This window comes from Phyllostomus discolor, chromosome 3, assembly GCF_004126475.2.
Source record: "Phyllostomus discolor isolate MPI-MPIP mPhyDis1 chromosome 3, mPhyDis1.pri.v3, whole genome shotgun sequence".
Lineage (NCBI taxonomy): Eukaryota > Metazoa > Chordata > Mammalia > Chiroptera > Phyllostomidae > Phyllostomus > Phyllostomus discolor.
Genome location: NC_040905.2, coordinates 55662640 through 55687253, shown reverse-complemented (window position 1 = coordinate 55687253; position 24614 = coordinate 55662640). Strand labels below are relative to the sequence as shown.

The window sequence follows — 24614 nt, the reverse complement described above, 5'->3', positions numbered from 1 at the left end:
CTGGGAACCAAAGTGTCCCAGGTTCGATTCCCAGCCAGGGTACATTCCTGGGTTGCAGGCCATAACCCCCTGCGACCGCACATTGATGTTTCTCTCCCTCCCTCTCTCCCTCTCTCTCTCTCTCTCTCTCTCTCTCTCTCTGTCTCTCTGTCTCTCTCTCTCTCTCCCTCCCTCCCTTCCCTCTCTAAAAATAAATAAATAAAATCTTTAAAAAAAAAAAGGTAAAAGAAGAGTTAATGGACTATATTCCCATCAGCTAAAGATAGTTATTGTGTAAATTTTGTTATATTTCCTTCTAATCTTTTAATATTTTACCTTCATGGTTGTGATTATATTGTATGGACAATTTTACATTATGTTTCTTTTGCATAACATATTAACATAAAGCATTTTTCTCTTAATTGTATTTTTGTAATCATTATTAACTGCTACGTAGAATCTAATGTAATAACTTTTATATCTGTCTGCGAACTACCTATTAGAAGGGCATAGTGTAGTTCTTACAAGCATATTGCAAATCATTTTGCTGAGATAGACATACCAACTAATAGGAAAGGAGAAGAAATAATTGAGACCAGAACTTGAAGTATAGCACATGGGAACCATTCAGTATGGAATTAAACTGTACGAAGTACAAGCTTGAAAAAAAATTATGTAGCTGTTACTTCTAAGTTTTAGTTTGAATTCATGATCTCAGACCTTAGATGGCTACTCCATACTGCCTGGCAGTCTTTGTATGCTCCACTTCATAGACAACTTTTTCAAGCCAGATCCTTTCTCTTGAAACATTATTCCTGTCTGCCTCAGCCTCCCTGTAAGCTCTTGAAATCCGAGCCAATTACTCTTATCTTCACATGACCAAACCCACAAATTTAGTTACATATGCAACCCTCCTCTCTCTCTCTCTTTTTTAATGTTTATGTAATTTAATTTTTCTCTGTGAAGGAAGTATCTTGTCTGTCAGGGCTTAATTCCTTCTCTTGTGTTCTGTACCCCATTCCTTCTAACCTTCACCGAGACTGCTTCTTTAGCCATTGCTCTCTTCTGTGTGAATTGCTTCATCTCTTTGGGATTATTTCTGTTAGCGCACACACTTAAGAAGCAAAAAGATCTTCCATAAAAAGTAACAACAACAAATAAAGAAGAGCCACAACCCCCTCCCTTCCTCCTTAAAAAAAGCCCCTCTCATATCTATTCCTTAGTTTTTGGCCTGCTTCTTCGATTTCCTTTATAGCTAAATTTGTTCCATGTATTGTCTTCATAAACTCTACTCTGTCACTTCCTTGTTAATAACTGTTCAGCTTTCTACCATGTTTTAGTTTCTCTTTAGGTGATATTATTTCCAAAATTTAAAAACCACAATTTTGTAATGATCTCAGGTTCTCTCTGACTTGTACTCTAATACACAGTTACCCTTTCAAAATTTTCAGTTGATGTCTCATAGGTACTTAAAAATTCACTGTATTTAAAGTCTTGATTTCTTCTCCTACTCCATTTCAGAAAATGTACTGCCATCTTCCTCAAATTGGAGAAGTAGACGTCGCCTTTCATTCCTTAGGATTCTTTTACTTCCTGCCTTTAGCCCATTAGCAAGACCTGTTGATTCCATGTCCAAAATCTCTCTGCCATTCTTGCCGACCTCTAAGTCACAGAGCAACAGAAGAGATCTTAAAATGCAAAACAGGCCTCCTGTCTAGAGACCATTACTTTAGCATGAAATCTGAACTCCATACTAGGGCCCAGAAGGTTTTGCATGATTTGTTCCCTTCTCTCTTCAGCCTCCCTCATGTGTTTCTCTTTGTACATGGTGCTACTGCCTCATTGGCCCTTTGGTTACTGCATTGTGCTTTCATGCCTCTGATTTTGGACATGCTGTTGTCTTCCTGGAATGTTCTTCCCCTCCATTCTTTTCATCCTTTAGCTTGCTGGGTAAATGTCATTTCAGAGAGGTTTTTCTAACCAAATATTTAAGGCTTATGTCTCATTGGCACCACCTGTTTCATTCTTTTGCATGGTATCCAATTTACGATTTTTTGTCATTTTTTTTATTGGTTAAATTCTGCCCCAGCTGGAATATAATCACCAGGGAAGCAGGGCTTAGGCTTTATTGTGTGTGATTATATCTCCTTTGCCTAATAGAGTACTTGACCACAGTGGGCTCTGTAAATGTCTGATGAATGAATGTCTAGAAGTGACCCTAAGAGCACCTGGCATCCTTAAATTCCAGTTTTGAATAATAGTTATTCCTAATGAAGATGACCTGACTTGTCTAGTAAGAAGTGTAGTAAGTGCAGTGCATTTTAAAAAATGGTTTCACAAAATAAGAGTAAGCAAGCTTGATTATACTTAAAAAGAAAATGGATTCTAGAAAATACAAAGGTCTTAAAATATTTTATTACTATAGGACTCTAAATGTAACCTATATTTTCCTATAGTAAAAGTTTTTTTCCACTGATTGTTATTTCTCAAAGCTCAACAACTAATTTTAGTCTATAAAATTAGTTATTGCTCACTTAAATGTTTTTCTAAGTGTTATGCACTCAGTTCTCATCAGTTGTGAAATCTATGTTTGTGATTTGCCTACTTGTTAAAATCTGTATGTAAAGTGTATTCATTAAAGCACCACAAAATCAATAGTTGTGATACTTTCTAGGTAGTGCATAAACATGCAGAATGGGGGAAAATTGGAATGGCCCTGTGCCCATTTTCCCAGCAAGTGAGTCCTTATTGTGTCACCTCTCATATTCTAAACAGGTGTCCTTTTCATGGTCTGATTAGTGCCACCATTTTCACATTTTTGCTTTTCATTGACAACTCCACTATTTAAAATGACCCCCAAGCATAGTATTGAAATGCCTCTAGTGTTCCTAAGCGCAAGAAGGCTATCATGTATGTGCCTCATGGAGAAAATTTGCTACAAATATTCATAGACCTCAGTAAAATGCAATGTTTATGATTATAATTATTGGATAAGCTTTGTTCAGGCATGAGTTACAGCACTATTAGCACCAAATTTAATGTTAATGAATCAACTCTATTTTAAATAAGGTATTTTTAAACATAAACACACATAAAACAAGATTGCGTATTGATTGGTTGGTGAAGTGCTACAACCAGACACTCTCAGGAACCTAACTTTTTATTTCTCCTAAGAGCGGTGGATCAGTGTTTGCAGCTACTTTATGGAATGTAACTACTGCAGATAACAAGAATTGACTGTAAATTAAATTCCGGACATAAGTAGAAATTTCAGGCTATTCCTCTTACCCATGTTAATTCTAGTTTAGGGACTTTTTGGTTAGGGTACATATTTTATTTTAAAATCTTTAAATTTAGAGGAGAACTGAATTCATTTTGGTTCAGTGATTCATTTTGATCACTTACTATCTGCCAATAACTATGCTAGTTTGGAAATATACAAAAACAAACAAGTACGCATAGAATCTTCACTCCAGGGATTTTTTAGTTAGTGGAATATTCCATTTTAACCCAACTGGTCTGATACCAACTACAATTAAATTTTGACACTAATTGCCTGCATTTAGCATAGACCTCACAGATTAGGGATAAAGTCCTCCGTAAGAATGCCCAGGCTTCAGATGCCAGCTGCAAGTTCTTGAGATACACAGGCTACCCATACTTGGATAACTGGCTACTAGTTACACATTAGTGCATTTTCACAGCCCCTCAGATTCAGTGGTTTGCTAAAATGACTAGAGTTTAGTAAAGTGTTATGATTATAGTTTTATTGTAAGATGGCACATAGGATGAGAAGTTTCAGAAGGAGCACAGAGTTTTCGTGGTCTCCCCCTGTGAAGTCAGGCTATCTCACCCTCCAGGCACATCACATGTTGACCCACCAGGAAGCTCAGGAGCTTCAGTGTCCAGAGATTTTGTGGCATTTCGTTACAGAGGTATGATTGATTGTATAGGTATCATTGACCACATGATTGAACTTAATCTTTTGCTCTCCTTCACATGGTTGCTCACAGGGTTCTGGCAACCAGCCTCCAACTTGAAGCTGTCTGCAGACTTACTGTGAATCCCCTTGTTAGCGTAACAAAGACATCCCCTATTACTCAGGGCATTCCCAGGTCTTGGAAGTTGTGTGCCAAGAACTGGAAACAGCGGCCAGATAAATTCTTTATTATAGCACAGGGAAACTGCCTTATAAGTAAAAGGTAAATGTGAAATTTGCCACACAGGGACGTAAGCTTTTATAAGCAGAGAGGAGAATATATGCCAAAACATGGAGTAATGAAACAGTTGTGAAAATGTTATTTAGTTTAAGCAAAGTGTCATGTTCAAAAGGGGAATTATTGAAGGTGAGTCCAGTGAAAGTAGACAGTAGTGCAGTTGTGAAATGCTGTGGAAACAGGAGGCCACAAACCATATGCTCATTTGGGCCTTATGTATTTTAATTATAATGGAAACTTTCAAGCATATATAAAGAGTAGACAAAATAATATAGTGCATATATAATGAATATCGTGAGCTCCTATGCACTTATAATAATTAATAGCTGGTTGTTGATTTGGGTTTTTAAAAAATTATTTATTTTTAGAGGGGGGGGAAGGGAGGGAGAGAAGCATCAGTGTATGATTGCCTCTTTCAAGTCCCCCACTGGGGACCTGGCCTGCAATCCAGGCATGTGCCCTGATTGGAAATCAAACCACTGACCCTTTGGTTTACAGGCTGGTACTCAGTCCACTGAGCCATACCAGCTAAGGCCGATTTGTCACAACTGGATTTTCCTTCATCTTTCCTCCACCCTCCAACATATTTGTACCAAATATTATTTCATTCAGAGATATTTCAGTGTATATCTCTAAAATATATGAGCTTTTAAAAAATTACAATTATCCCATTATTACAGCTAAAAAAATGTTAACATGAAATTTCCAGTCATTACTCATATGGTCAGTTCTCTAGTGTTTTTAAAAATAGCAAATCAGTTGCTAATATTTTTTTAATTGGCATATTTCACTTTAAGAATCTAGATTTTTGTAATTGAAAAATTGTAAAGTTTAGCAATACTAACTATATGGTTCTCCTTTATGACAATAAAGCCTTGATCAAAGTCCTTGCCTAGCTTCCGTACTCACTGCTTTCTCTTGTGAGGAGTATTGGAAAGGATTTAAACAGGCATAGATCTTAATAAGATTTGCGTTACGGAAAAATAACTAAAGGTGGGATCAGAATGTACTTAGGAGATGGTACAGAGGGAAGGCAAGGAGAGCATTTAGAGAGTTTTGCCATAGAGCTAGAAGGGGAGATAGGTTAGGTGAAGGTCTGAACTAAGGTTCTTTTAGGGGAGCTGGCAAGTTTAGAATTTTCAGAGTTAAAGAACAGGATTAATGATAACATGTGGGAAGGGCACATTAAAGGTAAAACCTGAATCTCAGATTTAGGTGGCTGGCTGATAGATTTAGGTGAGACAGGAGATTGTAACTGAGCTCAAGGGTGCTTGAGAGGGAATAAATGTTGTGTTTGGATGTTTTCACTGGGTGGTGGAGGTGAATATACCCAGTTGTGTTGAAGCCATAACTGAAGTGGGTACATATAGGTAAGAGTAAAGGGGTTTTTAAATCACAATGATAGACTCTAATTTTTATACACTTAAAATTTGAGAATTCTCCTAACAATTAAAGGAAATAAAGTAAGGAAAGCAAAATGAAGGGTACTTGTATTTTGGGGGGTGTTCAAAGGACTTTTTTTTTTAAGACATACCATTTGCAGAAATGAAGGGATGGGTGGAGAATTTTGATGTGCAACTGTCGGCTTTCCTATTGTTTACTCCACTTTTAATAGTAAGCTTGTATCATCTTAATATATATTAATACATTGTTAGTTGGAAGAAATGTACCTACGAACAGCATTTCAGGGTCTGGCATCTATTTACTAAGTTCTTGGTGTTTGTTGGATTTGACTCTAAATAAATCCTTTTAAGGCTTATTCAGTAGTGTCTGTTTCAGATTAACATTTTCACCTGATTTTTCTCAGCAGTGTCTCCACAAATAGGAAACTCAATAAATAGTTGTAGAATAAATGAATAATTCTGATGATTTTACTTTATTTAAAAGGATTTCTCTTTTCTTAGTTTAAGATGGTATCAACATCCCACAGAAGAAGAATTAAGAATTCTTGCAGGGAAGCAGCAAAAAGGGAAAAGCAAAAAAGATAGGTAAGTTATGTCGTTGACTTTGTAGTATTAAATATTTGATACAATTTATGTAAGTACAGTTTTATACTTTGGTTAAAGGAACATTTACCTATGACACCATAAACATTTGATAAATTTGAGATCAAAACCCATGGTCTAAAATAATATTGAATCACCCTTTAGGAAAACCCCATGTGTAGTAATCTAATATGTAAGCACAAAAGTAATTCTTTACTTAAGAATAGTCAACCATAGTTGTCTTTGTGTTTCAATAATGAAAACAAAGAGCCATCATATTAAAATTCGGTGGCAGGGGTGGGGACGGGGACAGGGGAGAGTTGATTAGGGGAGACTAAATAATCCATGTTTTTACCCTACAATTCATTTAAAGATGCCAGTTGGCTTAGGTTCTTTCCCACATTTTGCTGTGACTCATTATCGTAATATTGGGAAAATTCATCTGCCTTTAACCTCTGTCTTCTCACTTTTTAAGTAAAAGTTGTAGACAGTATAACTTCTTAGGTCCCTTTGAGCTGCTGAATATTATTTTGATGTTTAATTTTTATGAAGAAAACTGTTAAATGAACCTCGCCAAGTGGACCACAGCTGTCTCATTTGTGAAACGGAAGGACCAAACTAATTTTGAAAGATCCTTATAGTCTAACATTTTTATAACTATATTTAAATTGAATTCTCAAGGAAAGTGCTTGTTAATTAGCCTTTCTGAATGGGCCTTAGTTTTAGATTCCTCAGTTAGGGGTGGGGAGGACTTCTGATCTCACTATCATTCTTTTTTTCACTTATAATTACAAATAAATGTTGCAGCTCTTTGGAAGATTAAATATAAACCCTTCTTTTCTGAATTCCAATAGTTATCTTCTTTATAAAAATATTCCTGCTTAATGTTATAATTCCCAGAGCACTTTTAAACAGTTTCACTTAATCTACACATCTCTGAATATTGGCTATTATTTTAATTTATATTTTACTAATGAGGAAGTTGTTGATGTTAACATCAGTGATGTTAAATGAGTTGAGCAAGTTCACATAACTATTAAGAGTCAGGATTTTAATACAGGTTAGTTTTTAGTATCTACATTTCTTTTTAGCTATTCTACCTCTGCCTAGTGACAGCTACCATGTTTAACATTTGTAAAATTTAGTTATGTAACATAGTATTGATTCTACAAACATTTAGTTCTTATTGTATGCTTTGTAGTCAATAATTTTGTTACTTTTACAGTAATTTTTACATGTTGAAAATGCTTTGCATTTATGAAAAGATGCTCTGACAGTTTTGTTCCTGGTAACAGTAATTATTTGATTTATTGACATGAATTAGTATTTTTTACTGAGGCTTTCCCAGTTTATATTTATTCAAGAATAAATGCAAAACTGTTTTTTGGTATTGTAATTAATGTTATTGAAACTTAGTTCATTACTTTCCAAGTATGTCTTTAAAAGTTAGTAAATTTGGGAGTGACACACATACATGCACTTGAAGAATTCTGTTTTCCTTCATTCATGCTTGCTTGTTTCTCCATTTCTCTTGCACATAAATCTTAATGTATTTCTTTAACTCTGACTTGTTTATAGCTGCACATTTGTTTATGTATGCATGTGTGTGCATGTGTAATTTTAAAGAAAAGTGCATTTTTTCTTCATTTGCTTTTACTCTTATTCCTAAAGAAAGAGATGTTAGGCTGTCTTTAAATCTACAGAAGAGACAGTAGGAGAAATGAGTGAAATGCTAAGCTAGCAATTAAGATTGTATTCCTGTCACTAATATACAGGAATACACTTTTCCTGGTAATCTGTATATTCCCATAATGATTTACATCCACATTTTGTAGTCCCCCTTTTAAAAACTACTTTTGAGTACTTTATCTTCTATTTGATGAAATCTTAGAAATTCTGCTCTTTTTTTCACTGTGAAATTTAAAAATCTCATTTGTAATTAGTTCGATACAAGCACCTGGATAGCAGTGTAGATAACTTGTTTTTTGTGTCACCTGTCTCATTTTTATAGGAAATATAATGGTCACATTGAAAGTAAGCCACTAACCATTCCAAAGGACATTGACCTCCATCTAGAAACAAAGTCAGTTACAGAAGTGGATACTTTTGGTAAGGAACATCTTGGTAAAGTGTTCTGTAAATCTCAGCTTTACATTATGGTAGTGAAAGTACTTTCATTTTATCTGTTGTGGCTAGACTTTCTGATTGTTTTTCTCATCATTAAGTTCATTATATAGAATGTGAAATCTTTGTCAGAGCTTTAAAGCTCAAAATGACTTATTGAATTGCATTTTTCTTTCTACTCACATAACTTACAGTCAGCATTATTTTTTCCATTTTTCAGCAGAGGCTAATTTACACAAGTTTGTTAGACGGTTTCTGTTTAGGCTGAGATCAGAATCAGTTTTCATTATTTTGAATTCTAGACTTTTTGCCATCTATCCCAGTCTGTTTCTTTTATACTGTGGCTTGCAGAAACGCACTTGAATATTTGTATTGAATTACCTATATTTACAATAATTTCAACTTATGTTCACATTTAGTAGAAAAAGTGGTTGTAGAATAATATACTGATTTATATAACAACTACAATGGTTTTAAATTTAAAATGAAATTATTTTAATCCTAGAAGAGAAAGGCATCTAACGTATTTTTAAAATACTGGTTTTCAAACAGAATCACTTGAGTGGCTCTATAAAAATAAAGAATTCTCATACTTAACATTGAAGATTCAATAAATATTAAGTGGGTTCTGAGACTTTGTATTTTTTAAAATGTTGAAAGTGGTTCTGATTTTTTAGCAGGTTTGAGAACTAATGGTTTACATTGTGTGAGGAGTTAGAATAATGTGTTGTGTTTTTTAAAGATAATTTTGAATATAGAAAGTTGGAGTTCCAGCCAAGATGGAGGCTTAGGTAAAAACCCTTTGCTTTCCCACCCAACCAAAAGGAAGATAACAACCAATCTAAAAAAAATAAACAATCAGAGGTGCCAGAAAATCAAAATCAAACTGTATAGAACTCCAACAAACAAGGAATGAAAGAAACATTCACCAGACCAGTAGGAGAGATGGAGACAGGTAACCTGGTGGGCAGAGAGGACCCTGCAGCAAGATGGAGGACTGAGGGAGTAAGGCAGCAGCCTGCCCAGTGAAGCAGGAATGGCTTAGAGGACCCGCAATACCAGACAGTGCCAGGGAGGCAGGGCTGGCTGAACCAGAAAACTAAGTGGGAGAAACTTCCAGTCTTACACGACAGAGTACATTGGAAAGTGGGGCTAGAGTGAAGAAGTGAACCATATTGTTCCCTCTCTGACCCCTCCCCCACAGACAGTGCCACAATGCTGCAAAGAGGGGTTTCCCCACCCAAGTGAATACCTAAGGCCCCACCCCCCTACAACATAACAAGTGCACTGAGACAAAGAAATGTGGCCCGAATGAAACAACAGATCAAAACTCCAGAAAAAGAGCTAGACGATGAGGAGATAGCCAACCTATCTGATGCAGAGTTTAAAACACTGGTAATCAAGATGCTCCCGGAACTGATTGAGCTCGGTCACAAAATGAAGGAACAAATGAAGGTTACCCAAAGTGAAATAAAGCAAAATATACAGGGAACCAACAGTGAAGGGAAGGAAACTGGGACTCAAATCAACAATGTAGAATAAAAAGAAGAAATATCCAACCAGAACAGAATAAAGAAGAATTCAAAAAAATGAAGAGAGGCTTAGGAACCTCTGAGACAGCCTATAGGACTCAAACATTCCTATATCCAAATTATAGGGGTGCCAGAAGGAGAAGAGGAAGACCAAGAAACTGAAAACTTATTTGAACAAATAATGAAGGACGACTTTTCCAATCTGGCAAAGGAAGTAGGGAAGTCCAGGAAACCCAGAGAGTCCCAAAGAAGTTGGACCCAAAGAGGAACACACCAAGGCACATCATCATTAAGTTACCCAAGATTAAATATAAAGAGAGAATCCTAAACGAAAGAGAAAAGGAGACAGTTACCTACAAGGGAGTTCCCATTAGACTATCAGCTGATTTCTCAAAAGAAACCCTACAGGCAAGAACAGGTTGGAAAGAAAATTTGAAGTCGTGAAAGGCAAGGACCTACATCCAAGCTTACTCTATCCAGCAAAGCTATCATTTAGAATAAAAGGGCAGATAAAGTGCTTCCCAGATAAAGTCAAATTTAAGGAGTTCATCATCACCAAGCCCTTATTATATGAAATGTTAAAGGGACTTATCTAAGAAATAGAAGATAAAAAACTATGAACAGTAAAATGACAACAAACTCACAATTAGCAACAACTGAACCTAAAAAAAAAAGAACAACTAAGCAAACAACAGGAATGGGAACAGAATCAGATAAATGGACACCACATGGAGGGTTTTCAGTGGGGAGGGAGAGGGGAAAATACAGGGAATAACAAGCATAATTGGTAGGCATAAAATAGTCAGGGAGAGGTTAAGAAGGGTATAGGAAACAGAAATCAAAGAACTTACATGTACAGCCCATGGACGTGAACTAAGTGGGGAGGGGGGGAGTTGGAGGGTACAGGGCACAGGGGGATATAAGGGGAAAAATTGGGAAAGCTGTAATAGCATAATCAATAAAATATACTTAAAAGATTTTGGTAGTGTTGTATAAAATATCATTATGTAATTTGGTCCTTCTTGTGTTAAATCATACCACACCAGAAAAACCTTCAGATTCATTTAGCATCTATATAATATAAAATTATTTTGTGATTCAGTAATTTTCTGATTCAGTGGCTTCAATATATTTGAAAGTTGATTCTACATCTACAAAGATACTATGTTTATATGGGGAAAAAGTGTCCTAGAACCCAGAAATGTCATTGAGAAACAGTTTAAGTCAATTATCTGTTATCATTAAGACTGGTTATGTCATCCTTTTTTTTCTTTTAAACTAGTTTTCACGCAAAATTTAAAATATTTAAAAGCACTTTGACTTATTGTACTCACATTTGTTTCAGTATCCTATATGTTTGCTTATTTACATAACATGTTCACAGACATGTATAAATATAAGAATATATATATATCCCCTGATTTCTAAGTACAGATTTTTGTCACTTTAATAACTAATGTTTATTGAATAATTATCAGCTAATTTGCTTTAATAATAGCTTAAAATTCCATATTAGCTATTGTTGTAAGAGCTTTACTTATATTAACTCATCCTCACAATTCTATGAGGTATATAAGTATTATCAAGCTTTAAAAAAATACAACTCATTAGATAGAGGTTAAATAACTTAGCCAGGATTACACACCAAACATGGTAAAGATAGTGAGAACTAGGCTATTAATGAACTTAAAAAATGAAGTAGGGTAACATAGCTTCAGAACACAACTTAATCAGTGTTTTGCTTCACTTGTAAAATTTTGAGCGCTAACTACAAATTATACTAGTTTAGTAATTGGCCACAAAATATCAAGAGCATTTCAGTTGTTCAGAATAATGGGAAGATGTTTTGTTTATATTTGTATTAATTATTATTTATGAATGTGTGTTTAAGTAAAAATAGAGAATTTCTGCCTGAATTTTAGGTACTCTCAGGAGCTTAAAGGAAATTACTAGGCTTGATATGCTCTTAAGTTTTTTTCAATCCTATGAAAAGGGTATGTGTATAATTATATTATTGAATACAAAAAGAATATAATTCTTGGATTAAATATATAGCAAAGGATTTGTATAATTTGTACTTTTGCCGAAGATATATATTATTGATATCTGAATAACTATCTTAAAAGTATATCTCAATTTATATTAGCTATTTATTATAGGTTCCTCTTAAAGAACATGAGAACATTTGAATGTCGCTTGTCAGTTTGCTCTTAAGTTCCCCGGGACTAATCTGTGTGACTAAGAGCAGGCATGGAGAATTGGAACACCTACTTCAATTGTTATTAATAAAATTGAAAACCTTTAGATACACAGACACCTATCTGTTGTTTCATCCATTTCCCTGTCCTCCTTCCAGAAAGTTATTCAAAAGGCTTAACTGGGTGATTTTAGAGGGGTAGAGAGCATAGGAATCTTGCAACCACTTTAGGGAAAATTTTTCATACTGATGATTCAGAAGCTGAACATCTCTCTCTCACACGCACACACACCCTAAAGCAATTAAAATAAGTTGAAGCAAATAAAAAAATATACTCAGTCATAAAAAAATGTGTAATTTTTGCTGTCCACATCATAGAGATGATGTAAGTTCAGTTAATTTGTTTTGATATTTTAAGTAAGTCTTACTTTGGTATTTTAAAAACACTTTTTAGTGTGATTTTAGTATAGCATCAAGTATTACATTTTACAAGTAAAATTTTTTCCAAAGCAATGTAGATTGTTTTATTATGTGCCCGTGAGAACATACAAATTAATGTTTATGATGTGATTTATTTCCACCTTTTTAGGAAGCTTTCTAGAAATGATGTTGATATTTTGAACTGCACTCTGGCAGAAGTAAACCAGAATATCTGAAATGGAAAGAAAGATGGAACCATATTTATTTTCAGAGAAGGCTAATTTAATGTGAACCCTTACAAATGAAATAGTTTGTTGAAAGAGTATGCATTTTTTGGGAAGTAGACAGGTATTTCATCAGCTTTTCTTACAGGAGCAGATCATTTATTAAAGAATAGGTTTATTTAATTTAGTATTTTAATCTGCAGTAACTCAAAATTACTAACCTTCCATTAGAGCAGTTAACAACTGTACAAAGTTTAGCCTTCTTCACAGAAATGACTATAAGTAAAGCTGGTTGTATTCTCCATTAGGTTGTATTCTACAGCAGCAATTTTCAACCAGTGTGCCACAAGAATTTTTAAAGCATGCAGTATCTGACTACTTAGTCAGGGGCACTGACCTCTTTCTTTTCCCTTCGATTGTCAAATTTTAAAAAATGACAACGCTTATACAACAGTAGCCATCCGGTGTGGATGAATCAAAATCATCCTTGTTTTGTTTTGTTTTGTTTTGTTAAATGGGCAAAAGATACATTATTTGGCGTGCCACAGAATTTTATTAATTAGTTTAAGTAAAATGAGATTAAAAAAATTGAAACTCACTGTTCTGAAGTATAGCTCAGATTCTTTAAAAAAAACTTGATATATAATTTCTGTAAAAAATAGCTAATCCACTAAGAAGATACCAGCTCAAGCCCTGGCTGGTGTAGCTCAGTGGATTGAGCATGGGCTGTGAACCAAAGTGTCACAGGTTCGATTCCCAGCCAGGGTACATGCCTGGGTTGCAGGCTATAACCCCCAGCAACCGCACATTGATGTTTCTCTCTCTCTCTCTCTCTCTCTCTCTCTCCCTCTCTCTCTCCCTCTCTCCCTCTCTCTCTCTCTATCTCTCTATCTCCCTCCCTTCCCACTCTAAAAATAAATAAATAAAATCTTTTTTAAAAAAAAGAAAATACCAGCTTATTTTGCAATCATGTATTTTAACAACAATTTAATTATTGGTGATCATTTTGAGATTATTTTAATTACTTAATTTATGTAGTATTAGAATTTAGTTTTAAGTGCCAACATTCTTGATCTGTTTTTGGCATTTTTAGATTCTTGTATTTGTAATCCTTGCATTGCAAATCACCAAATAGGATAATGTCTAGCATGTTTATAGTTACAGTTAAGTGTTCTAGGCTGTTCATGAAAGTTTAAGTAAACTTTGTTTTTAACCTTTATTTTTCAGCATTGCATTACTTTCCAGAATACCAGTGGCTGGTGGATTTCACAGTGGCTGCTACAGTTGTGTATCTAGTCACTGAAGTCTACTACAATTTTATGAAGCCCACACAGGAAATGAATATCAGCTTAGTCTGGTGCCTGCTTGTTTTGTCTTTTGCAATGTATCCTTCAAAACATTATTAATGTTAATTTATGAGTTTGTTTTTCATTTCACAGATACCACCATTAAACCTCATTTCTGATTTGAAAAATATTTTAAATCATTAGAGAATTTTTCTTCATTGAAATCCACTTGATTTAATTGAAAAAATTTCAAAGTGGAGATAGTTTAAAAACTGGAATGCAAGGAAAGAAGCCAGCTGTCTGCCTTTCCCTTCCTGAGTCTCATGTTGTGCCACTTCTACCTTATTAGAATTTCTTCCATGTGTTTAAATGTTATGTGATAATGTATTTAATTTTAGATATTGCTCCTTCTCTTTTTCTATTTCAAGACAGTAAAGAGACTTTTTAAAATTAAATCAGTCATTGGTTTTAGTTACATCTATGAAAATATTTATAGCTAAGCGCTGTAGTGTGTTATTTCCGTCCTCAATTTTTTATTCTCATTCTTAGATTTCTATGCCTCAGTAGTTCATATACAATGTTTCTATTTTGTTTTCCCATGGAAATACCTTCTATAGAGGATATTCCGAAACATATAACCCTCAGTTCTCTAAACTTCCTACATATGTTAATCCTGGAATTTTCTTCACTGTCTTCCTAAGAATTCCTTGTGCCTTTTTTTGGATCACATCATCTCGTCTTCGTCTACTCCCCTTTTAGCAGAGTGTATTCTTCTATAGTGTCCTTAGAAAGGGGGACACTTTTAAAAAACATTTTACACACCTGAAATTACCTTATTTCCTGCCCACTTCCCCGCCCCATAGTCAGTTGATAGTTTGGCTCAGCATGATTTCAAAGAAATAGTTTTTCCTCAGAGTTTTGAAGATGATAGATCGGATGCTGTCTTGCAATTGGCATATGCTGTCGTCACCCTCATACCCTCTAGAAGCTTTTTTTTATCCCGTTGGTGCTCTGAAGTTTCGTCATTAATTGTGCTCAGTTTTAGGTTTAGCTTTTAAATATGGAAACTCATTTTCTTTGCTCCTGGGTAGTAGCTTTAGTTTCTTTTTTATTATTTTTATTAAAATTAAACATTCTCTCCTGTATTTCCACCTCTCTAGAGGCAGCTTCTCCCCTTTTCGATGTTCACATCTGTATTTCCATATGTATGCAAAACCACTGCTTGATTTCAGTTTTAGGCTTTAACTATTGTTATTTCTTCTGGAAATGAGAACATTGCACATGCCCCTGGGTTGTCACTTACCATTGATTATTTCTTATTCATGTCTTCTTCCAAGTACATTAATGTCATTTATAAGAATATTTAGTGTTTATGTTATGATCTTATAGACTCTATTCACCGATAAATACTTGTCTTAATTTTTCATTTGCATTGTTATTGCATTTGTACATACCATTAGTTCAGCCTCAAACTCTTCTGGGTATATAAATTGCTCCAATATGTTCAAAAGCATCTGAGAGATTTTTCTGAGAGATTTTCTCAACCTTCCCCAGTCCCTTAGTTGAGTTTTTGACTTCTGCTAATTTTTAAGAGCTCTTATTTCTGTCTTTTCTCCTCTTACCTTTATGGAATCCTACTTGTTTTATGATTACCTTGTTTTGCATATATTTGAGATACTAGTAAATTTTGTAAACGTTTTCTTTATGCCATGTATCTTTTTCTTCTATGTTGTTTGGTTTGGTTGCTGTCTCTCATGTTAAAGACTTCTCTTAGAGAGATCTAGTGATATTTGCCTGTTCATATGTAAGTGTGAGGCACTTAAAGACTGGAAGCTCAGAGCAGGTGATGAGGCAAGTTGTTGAATCATCTGGATAGGCCAGAGATCCTCCTTTTCACTCCCTCCAAAGCATGAATTCTTTCATGCAGGGAAAGTTTTAGATGGTTACTTAAAAAAAATTTTAGTAGTGCTTTTTTCCTAATACCACCACTGACACACACACTCACACTTTCACTCCAATCTGACCAGTTCTTTATTCATTTTGGAATTCTTCAATAAAATCAGATTGCACTTGGCTTTCTGATTAAGCTTCCTCATTCTGTTTAGTCAGTTACCACTTATTTACCTGCTTTCTAGCCTCCACAATTTAATTGCTCTTTTTCTTTCATTCACTGTATTTATTTACTTTGAATCATTCTTTTACAGTCATTTTGGTGTGGATTGGGGAGAGAACCAAAGTAAGCATATGTGCTCAATCTGGTATTTTTATCCATAGGTTTGTATTGTCTCTTTGGTAAGGTTCTGTTGTCTCTCTTTTTCAGAAACTCGTGTTAGTGAGATGTTTGATTTCTTTGAATGAGTTTTTAATTTTTTTATCTCCCCTTTCCCATTTATTTTATCTATATTGTTTTTTCTCTTAATTTTCTCTTTTAACCCCCTTCTGTTGCAATTTTTGTATCAACTGCTGTTTTTTAATTTTTAAACTTTTTATCTGAATATTCCATTTTTATAGTATTTATGTGCCATGGATGTATACACTTTTTATTTCTAAGGATACTAGTATCTTTTACATTTTAATTTAAACCTTGCATTGTTTATTCTGAATCCCCCTTCCCCCGTTTTTGTTTTAATCACAGTCATGTTAAAGATTGTACTCAAGTTTCTCATGATTTTTAAGTATCTGTTTATGTTCAAGAATGCAGTATGAAAAAATTGGAAGTTTTGTGCAAGTGACTAGAGCTTATTGATTAGCAGGTCTTTTACTGGGTGATGAGTATAGATAGACTTGGCAGCATTCTTGGAGGAACCTCTAAATGTCATTGTCTGCAGGTTGTTGAGCCTATCATCTTCTCCACAGAAAAATTGTTTATTTTTTCATCAGTTGGGTATGAGCCTGACAGCCAGTGTTGTAGGAGTTGATTGGGGAAGAAGAGACTCAGTATTCAGCATGCAGGCAGTAATTTAAATGTGAGTTAGTTCGTGTACCAATAATCCTGTCCCCCCACCCTCTTGTTTTCAGCTCTTCATTTTCACCCTGAGTTTTAGCTAGTACTCCCAAGCTCAGTCTTCTCTGGTGTAACGTTAATTCTGCTGGTTTCTGCCAGAGTTGGAGAAGGACCATCTCCTAAACTATATGATGAGGCAAAACAGAAGATCTGGGAAGTCTGATTACTACTCATATAGATATTCAGCCAGTCATTCTGTTTTCATCCATTCTGTAACCCTGCCTTCAGAGGTACCCACTGTCTCCAATTCCTGACTTCCAGGGTATGTTATGAATGAATTGTGTTTCTGCTGGGTTCCTCCTGTTATAGACCCCGCATCGCAAAGAAAGCTGAAACCTCAATCAGTTACGGCTGTCCATCTACCTAGTGTCATCCAAATTTTGTTGAAATACCTTTTCTACTGTTACTTCTTTTTCTATTCTTTGTTTTTGGGGATTTTTACTTTCCTTTCTGTGTGGTTTATTTAGTCAAATGTAATGAGGAAGCAGTGTAAATGCACATCTTACATCTTTTATATTCAACCAGAGACTGCTAAACCAGTTTTAAAGCTATAAGAGGATTTTATTTAAATTATGTGATATGATTTGACATTCAACACTACTGTGCTATTTCTCTATTGACTCTTTTGGATTGATCTAGGTATAATTTAGACCAGAAGAGCTGGAGCAAAGCCTTAAGAATCAACATCTTTTATAGAGTATATATTGTACTGGGTAGACATACTGATCATGTGTGCCAGTAGAGAAACATCCATTGTTGTACTGATTTCAAGAGCAAGTTAAATTCAAGCATTTAAAATATTACTATTTAACTCTGTAGTATTAAATATGTGAAAATACCATTTAGTCAGAATAAAAGACCCATCTCTAGATATCAAGTCATGTGAACCACACTACAAATATTTTAACTTCATAATTAGTATCGTGTCATATTAATTTTTTATACTTTGACTTCTTATGTTCTGAAATATTGTTTATTATGGCTTATTCTTATCTTTGCTTCATTTCTTCATGGTTTATAGACATATTAAAATACTATATGATATTTATATAGAAATGCATATTCTTGATATTCATTTTTATATAACATACCCTTAAATAATTAACCTACTTACCAGAGAAATTAGAAAAATGTACTTAATTGCTACTCCAATCATTGTGTGAATAAATTTCATCTTTCATTTTACTGAGTAATGCCTGGTAACATGAGAGCAAAGGCCCCGCACAATCTTCAGCACTAAACTGGCTCTGCTTAGTTACTTAAGTAGTGTACTTGTGAAAGGCACCAAACAGCATCCCTGCAAGAATCTAGTAGCTGTCAGTCCATCCCATGGAAGACAGAAAGGGCTGAAGGGCTTTAGAATCCAAGCTATTTTCTGCCAACTTTGACCCTCTAACAAACGGGCTTATGTAGAAGAAAAGTAGAATTGTGTCTATGCTTGGGTATGTGATTTTCTTTGAGGTTGTACCATGCGAGAAAGTGACCTCCTTCCATCAACAGCATGCAGGAAAGTAGTAAATGCTAGATACCCAGATTAATTCCAAGGAATCATCTGTTTATAGCCTACCTTTTATCTCATTATAACATATCCGGTATACCTACGAACAGTCAGGCTACAGTGACCTGTGTCTGGCTTCTCTTTACTTTCTTATTGTATGTGCCTACTTACTAGTCCAACACATGTCTCCATTGATTATGTAGGACAATAACTCTACTTAATTGCAGAGTCGCACAGACATCGAATAAGAATATTAAATTCTTGAGAATCAGAAGTTCTCTGTGGTTGTTACTGTTGAAATGTCCTTTGTTACAGTGGTCCCCAAATGAGACACATATAACTTGGTCCACTTAAAAGTGAGGAAGAAAATGTTTTTTTCCCATGGTTATCCTCCCATTAATTTTATTTGACATACTTATTTGAAACAACAATTACAATTTCTACAGAATCTTGAAAGTTCTAAAATCATGAGAATGACTTTTTAAAAATGTGTAGCACTTAAATCTTGAATCCTGGAACATAAAACAGCAAGCACCTCTTGTCATCAGCCCTGGTTTTTGCCTCAACTGAGTTTATACAGGCATCTCAGCTATGACACCTGCTTGCAATCTTACTCCTAAACCCTAGCTAATACTTTCCTACCCATTTGTAATTCTAACCATCTATTTGACCAAGCCTTTATGTTCCAATTCTATTTATGCCAAGTTCATAGTATTGGGAAGGTACAGAGTAAAGAAAGTCTTACAGTGACAATGGAGCAGTTGTAGTAACTGTCTTTTTTGTATGATGGTGCATGAAGAAGTGCTACCTATATTACAGTGATGAAGCATAGTTTTTAAATTTATGATAAAGGAAAAGCGAAAGGGTTAATGTGGATTTTGAAGAAAACATTTTTTGTTGGAAGTAGAACTTTTAAAAATTAAAATACTCTACATTTAGTTTTTTAAAGACCCTTTTCTTATGAATAAGCTGTATCACAGAGTAATATTGAATCAATTATGTGAACTTAAGTGAGAAGAAAACTATTCTACAAAGTGATAAAGCTTCTCAGTAGTCCTATTATATTTGGTTAAAGGACTGGATCATTAGTCACATTTCCACAGTGCTTGTACTTTACAATGTGGATGGTTTAAGGTACAAAACCCTATTATGTAAGTTTTTAAGGCTGTGTTTTAAAATTTTAATTTGCTTTGGTTTCCCTACATGCAAATTTTATACAAAGCAAAAGTTTGTGCATGATTTAAACTGAAATAAATTCTAAGGTTTTCTGTGTTAAATATTCAGTTCTATATGCAGATTTGTGAATTAAAAGTCTATAATTTAAATGCGGTCTGGTTTGCTGAAGGAAATATACAACTAGAGCAGATTTAAGTCACCTTTTCTAAATTCCTTAAAAGATTCTAAATTATTCTATACTTTACTTTAGAAAAATATTTTGCTTTAGATTAATAAGAAAAACAAAACACTGAATATTGAAGTAAGCTGCACAAGGCATCAAGTCTCCCAGTGAGAAAGAAACAGTCAAAGCTATTGAACCTGAGCCAAGGTACTTGTTTTGTCTTTAAAATTTGTGCATAACATGTGGTGTCAAAGCTTTGTATCTTTTATAAAAATTTGTGGGCACTTTGAAATTAATGCTCCCAAATTGGTTCATCTTTCAGGTCAGAAACCTAGCATTATATAGAGAACTTACTTGGAAGATAGGATTAGGATTCTGTTTATTTATTTATAATGAAGTGTGGCTTTTTTTTTAGGTTGGTAGTAATCATTTTCCTTCTGAATCTGAAAATTTAAGGATTACCTTTATTGTTTTGTTTTAGTTTAATCCAGGAAATTAGATAATAGGGTTTTTATTGTTGTTGTTTGCTTGCTTTTATTTTTAAATAAAGGCTATGTATTTATTATGCTTTCAAAAATCTTTGGCTGTTATTCCCTTCCACATCTGACTAAGTTTAGGCTTGCTGGCTATAAGCTTCTTGTGGGATGGGTTTTACATGTGCATAGTAGTTTTTAGATTATAGTTGAGAAAATCTTAGGTTCTGTTTCTTTTCTTTTTAACTAAAATACACTAATTAAACCTTTATCTCCAAATATGAAAAATATTTCAGTTAGAAATGATCCCAGTTGGTTTCAGTTGTTATTTAACATTCGAAGACGATTAGATTGTTTTTTAAAAGGATTTTACTTTGATAGGTCATAAGGATTGATATTCCTATTATTAGTTTTCAATATATGCCCTGTAGCAGATTCTTGGTATAGTTTCTAGGTTTGTTTGCAGAGAGACTGCATAGTGTAATGTATTTTGGGTATTTTAGTTACCTTTTCTTATGGGAAAATAGATATGGAAGGTTTAACCATCAGAACAGGTTTTTTTTTTTTTTAAATTCTTAGTGATAGCAAAAACTAGACTATAACCTTTAATAGTGTAGAAAAACTTTCAGTTTACATGAAAATCACTTAGTTGAGTTTAAAGGTAATCTGTTTTAATAGATAATTATAAATTTTGTGACATTTTGAAAACTTCTGTGTTTATTCTTTAGGAGACTATTAGATTTGTCTGTGAGCATCAAAATATTTCTCAGAACATAATCCTGTTTTATTTCTTCCCTTTTTAAAAACACATTGATAAAATATCTTGAATTTCAAAATGTTATGTTATAGAAGGCTTTTTCTCAATACAAGAATAGGGTCTTTAAAGCAATGTAAATACTAAGTTAAAACAGATTAGTGTCTTGATAAGTATTATTTATATTATTTTAGATTTGAGAGGAATTTACTATTTTAGAACTAAATATTGAGCGTGTTGATCATCTGAAAGCTCTTATTTTCACCTCAAAGATAAATATATTTAAAATACTTCCCACTGAGTAATCTTTCTAACTGTCCATGATTTTTCTTTCTTACTGTATTTTTTGTATTTGCATCTATAAATTATGGCCAGATACCAGTTGCAGAAAGTGTTGATATTAAATTAGAACTTTAAAACACTCAACCATGTAGCCCATGGCCAGTGTGGCTCAGTTAGGTGGGTGTCACAGGTTTGATTCCTGGTCAGGGTACATGCCTAAGTTATGGGTTTGGTCCTTGGTCGGGGCACATACCAAAGGCAACTAATCAGTGTTTCTTTCTCACATAGATGTTTCTCTCTCTTTCTCCCTCCTTTTCCCTCTCTTTTAAAACCAAAAAGCATGTTATTGGGTGAGGAAATAAATAAATAAGCAAGTAAGTAAATTGATTGGCCATGTAGCAGGAAAAAATTTATCTTACCACTAACATTCTATTTAAGAATTGAGATTTTGTAACATAAAGCAAAATAAGTTATCACTTAAAGTAGGTTGTCTGTTCATCCAGGACTAACAAGGTAATAGAGGGGGAATTATTAAATAAAAAGAAAATGACTTTGCATATGAAATTTTGAATATTTACTAAATAATATTCTTTGTGAAAGTCTACAGAATGATCTATGAAAATAATAACAGAGGGATAAAGTGGGGAACTTTACCCATAGTGAAGGTACTTGCCTATTTTTTCGACAAAGGCATAAGTATAAATGAATGCTGTAGTTTTACCTAGTGTTTTTTTGTTATACATCTGAAGAAGCCTTAAAATATAGAAGCCTTATTTTATCAAATTTTATTCACATTATCAGGTTGTATTTATATATAAAAGGGAAAAATAAATCTGTCTGATTTACTTGGAAATTGTGGACAATTTATGAACAAACATATTCAAATAAAATAGCTCTTAGAGAAACTTTGTTTTAGATACACTCCTCTAGTATTGGGTTGGCCAAAAAGTTTGTTCTTTTTTTTTTCCATAAGATGGCTCTAGTGGTGTCATCTTTAGCTTCATTTAAAACCATTTTGTTAGATTGTATTATGACAGCTGTCATATCAGCGTGTACTCAAAAAAATATCAAAATTGGTGAGTTTTTGTATAGCTATTTTAATATTGAAGATGGAAGAAAATATGCAACTTTTTCAGCAGATTATGCTTTATTATTTCAAGGGGTAAAAACCCAACTGAAATGCAAAAAATGATTTGTGCAGTGTATGGAGAATGTGCTGTGACTAATTGAACGTGTCAAAGATGGTATGTGAAGTTACCAGTTAGAGATTTCTTGCTGGATGATGCTCCACAGTTGGGTAGACCCGTTGAAGTTGATAGTGATCAAATTGAGACAGTAATTGATAACAATCAATATTATACCATGTGAAAGATAGCTGACATTCTCAAAATATCCAAATCAAGTGTTGAAAATTATTTTTACCACTTTGGTTATGTTAATTGCATTGATGTTTGTGTTCCACCTAAGTTAAGCAAAAAAAAAAAACTCTTCTTAAGACTTACAGTCAAGATGGCAGCATAGGTAAACACAGCTCATCTTTCATCTTCTTGCACAAAAATATCAAAATTGTAACTAAACTATAGAACACCCATCACTCAGAGCCATCAGAAATTGAGTTGAATGGAAGGCTGACAACTACAGAATCAAAGAAACCACATCCATCCAGACTGTTTGGAGAGGCAGGGATAAGGAGATGCAGAACAGGCTAGTACCACACCCACATGTGGTGGATAGAAATTCAGGAGGGATATCTTGGAAGCAAGGAATTCCAGCCCCACATAGGACCCCCAGCCCAGGGTTCCAGTGCCAGGAAAATAAGTCCCCATAACTTTTGGCTGCAGAAACAAGTGGGGATTGAGTTGGTGGGAGAAACTTCTGGAGTCCTAAGCAATTCCCTTTAAAGAACCCATATATGGGCTTACTCAGTCTAACTCCCTCTAAGCTCCAGCACCTGGGTGGGAGCTTGAAAGGCACCAGTGGCATATAGAGAGGAACTGAAGTGTCTGGAATCAAGGCAAGAGCTGGGGCACAGCTTTCTCCCAGACAAAAGGCAGATGGGGGCTATTATCCCTTTTCTGAGCCCTTCTCCACAGAGCTACAGAGCTAGCAGGCAGGTGCCATATTTGAGACTATCAACCTGGCTAACATTATTTGCCCAACCCTAGAGATCTCCTTAGACTCTCTCCCAATCTGTTTAAGGGCCTACCCAAACTGTTAACCATGGTTTTTCCATATGAATGACTGGTCTTGGGTCATGCTTCACAAATTCCTAAAACCTTAAAAAAGCAACAGCAGGCATCAGTAAGTCCCCAGCCTCCTTACCTCTTGCTAGATGGACCCAGGCCTGGGACTAGCAGCAGCCAGCCTAGATTCAGAGCTTGGCTTGGCCTGGGAATCTCTAAGCCCAGAATACATAGCAGCCATCTCAGATTGTTTTATAGCTCAAGCAGGGTGACCCCAGGCAGAACACAGGTTGGGGCTGACCTTGGCTTCCACCATTTGGGAAACTCCAGAGCCTGCACATTCAATGGACAGCTACAGACCACTTTGGAGCACCACCACCCTACCCCTGGCCAGCTGGTGCTCCATGGCGGTCAGAGGATGGTGGACAGTGGTCACAGCCAGTCCTTGCAGCTGACTGGCCTGGGTAAATCCCTCTGATTGACCTGCCAACAGCAATAAGGGCTCAACTACAAGAGGGTGTAAACAGCCCACACGAAGGGTGCACCTCTAGTACCCAGCTTGGGTGATAGGGGAGGCTGTGCCACTTGACCCTTCAGGATACCTATTACATTGGGCCACACTCCCTATACATGGAGTCATTGCAGCCCTACCTAATAAATAGAAACAAACATAGAGGGGCTGCCAAAATGAGGAGACAAACATGGCCCAAATAAAAGAACATGAAAACTCCAGAAAAAGCTAAACAAAATGGAGGTAAGCAATCTGTCAAATGCAGAGTTGAGAAAAATGGTTATAATGGTGCTCAAGGAACTTAGTGAGGACTTGAACAGCATAAAAAGATCCATTCAGAAATGAAGGATACACTGATTGAAATAAAGAACAATTTACAGGAGAACAACAGTAGAATGGACGAATCCAAGAATCACATCAATCATTTGGAACATGAAGCAAAAAACATTGAGAACAACAAGAATAAAAAAGGAATAAAAAAATGAGGATAGTGTACGTAGCCTCTGGGACAACTTCAAACATTGCAACATTTGCCTCAGAGTTGCCAGAAGGAGAAGAGAAAGCAAGAAATTGAAAAGTATTTGGAAAAGTAGTGAAAGAAAACTT

General features: G+C 34.9%; 1 protein-coding gene across 5 annotated transcripts in view; it reads left to right on the top strand.

The window, feature by feature from the left end:
* Positions 1–24614, top strand: part of TMEM161B (transmembrane protein 161B) — a 74443-nt gene that overhangs the window by 28170 nt on the left and 21659 nt on the right. For 4 of the 5 annotated variants that reach the window (XM_036020502.1, XM_028517333.2, XM_036020504.1 and 1 more), the window contains 3 exons: positions 6101–6184; positions 8193–8290; positions 13906–14062. In XM_036020502.1, the coding sequence (XP_035876395.1) occupies positions 6101–6184; positions 8193–8290; positions 13906–14062 (339 nt within the window). Of the gene's footprint in view, positions 1–6100; positions 6185–8192; positions 8291–13905; positions 14063–24614 lie in introns of those variants that run through there. The other variant, XM_028517341.2, reaches the window with a different exon arrangement.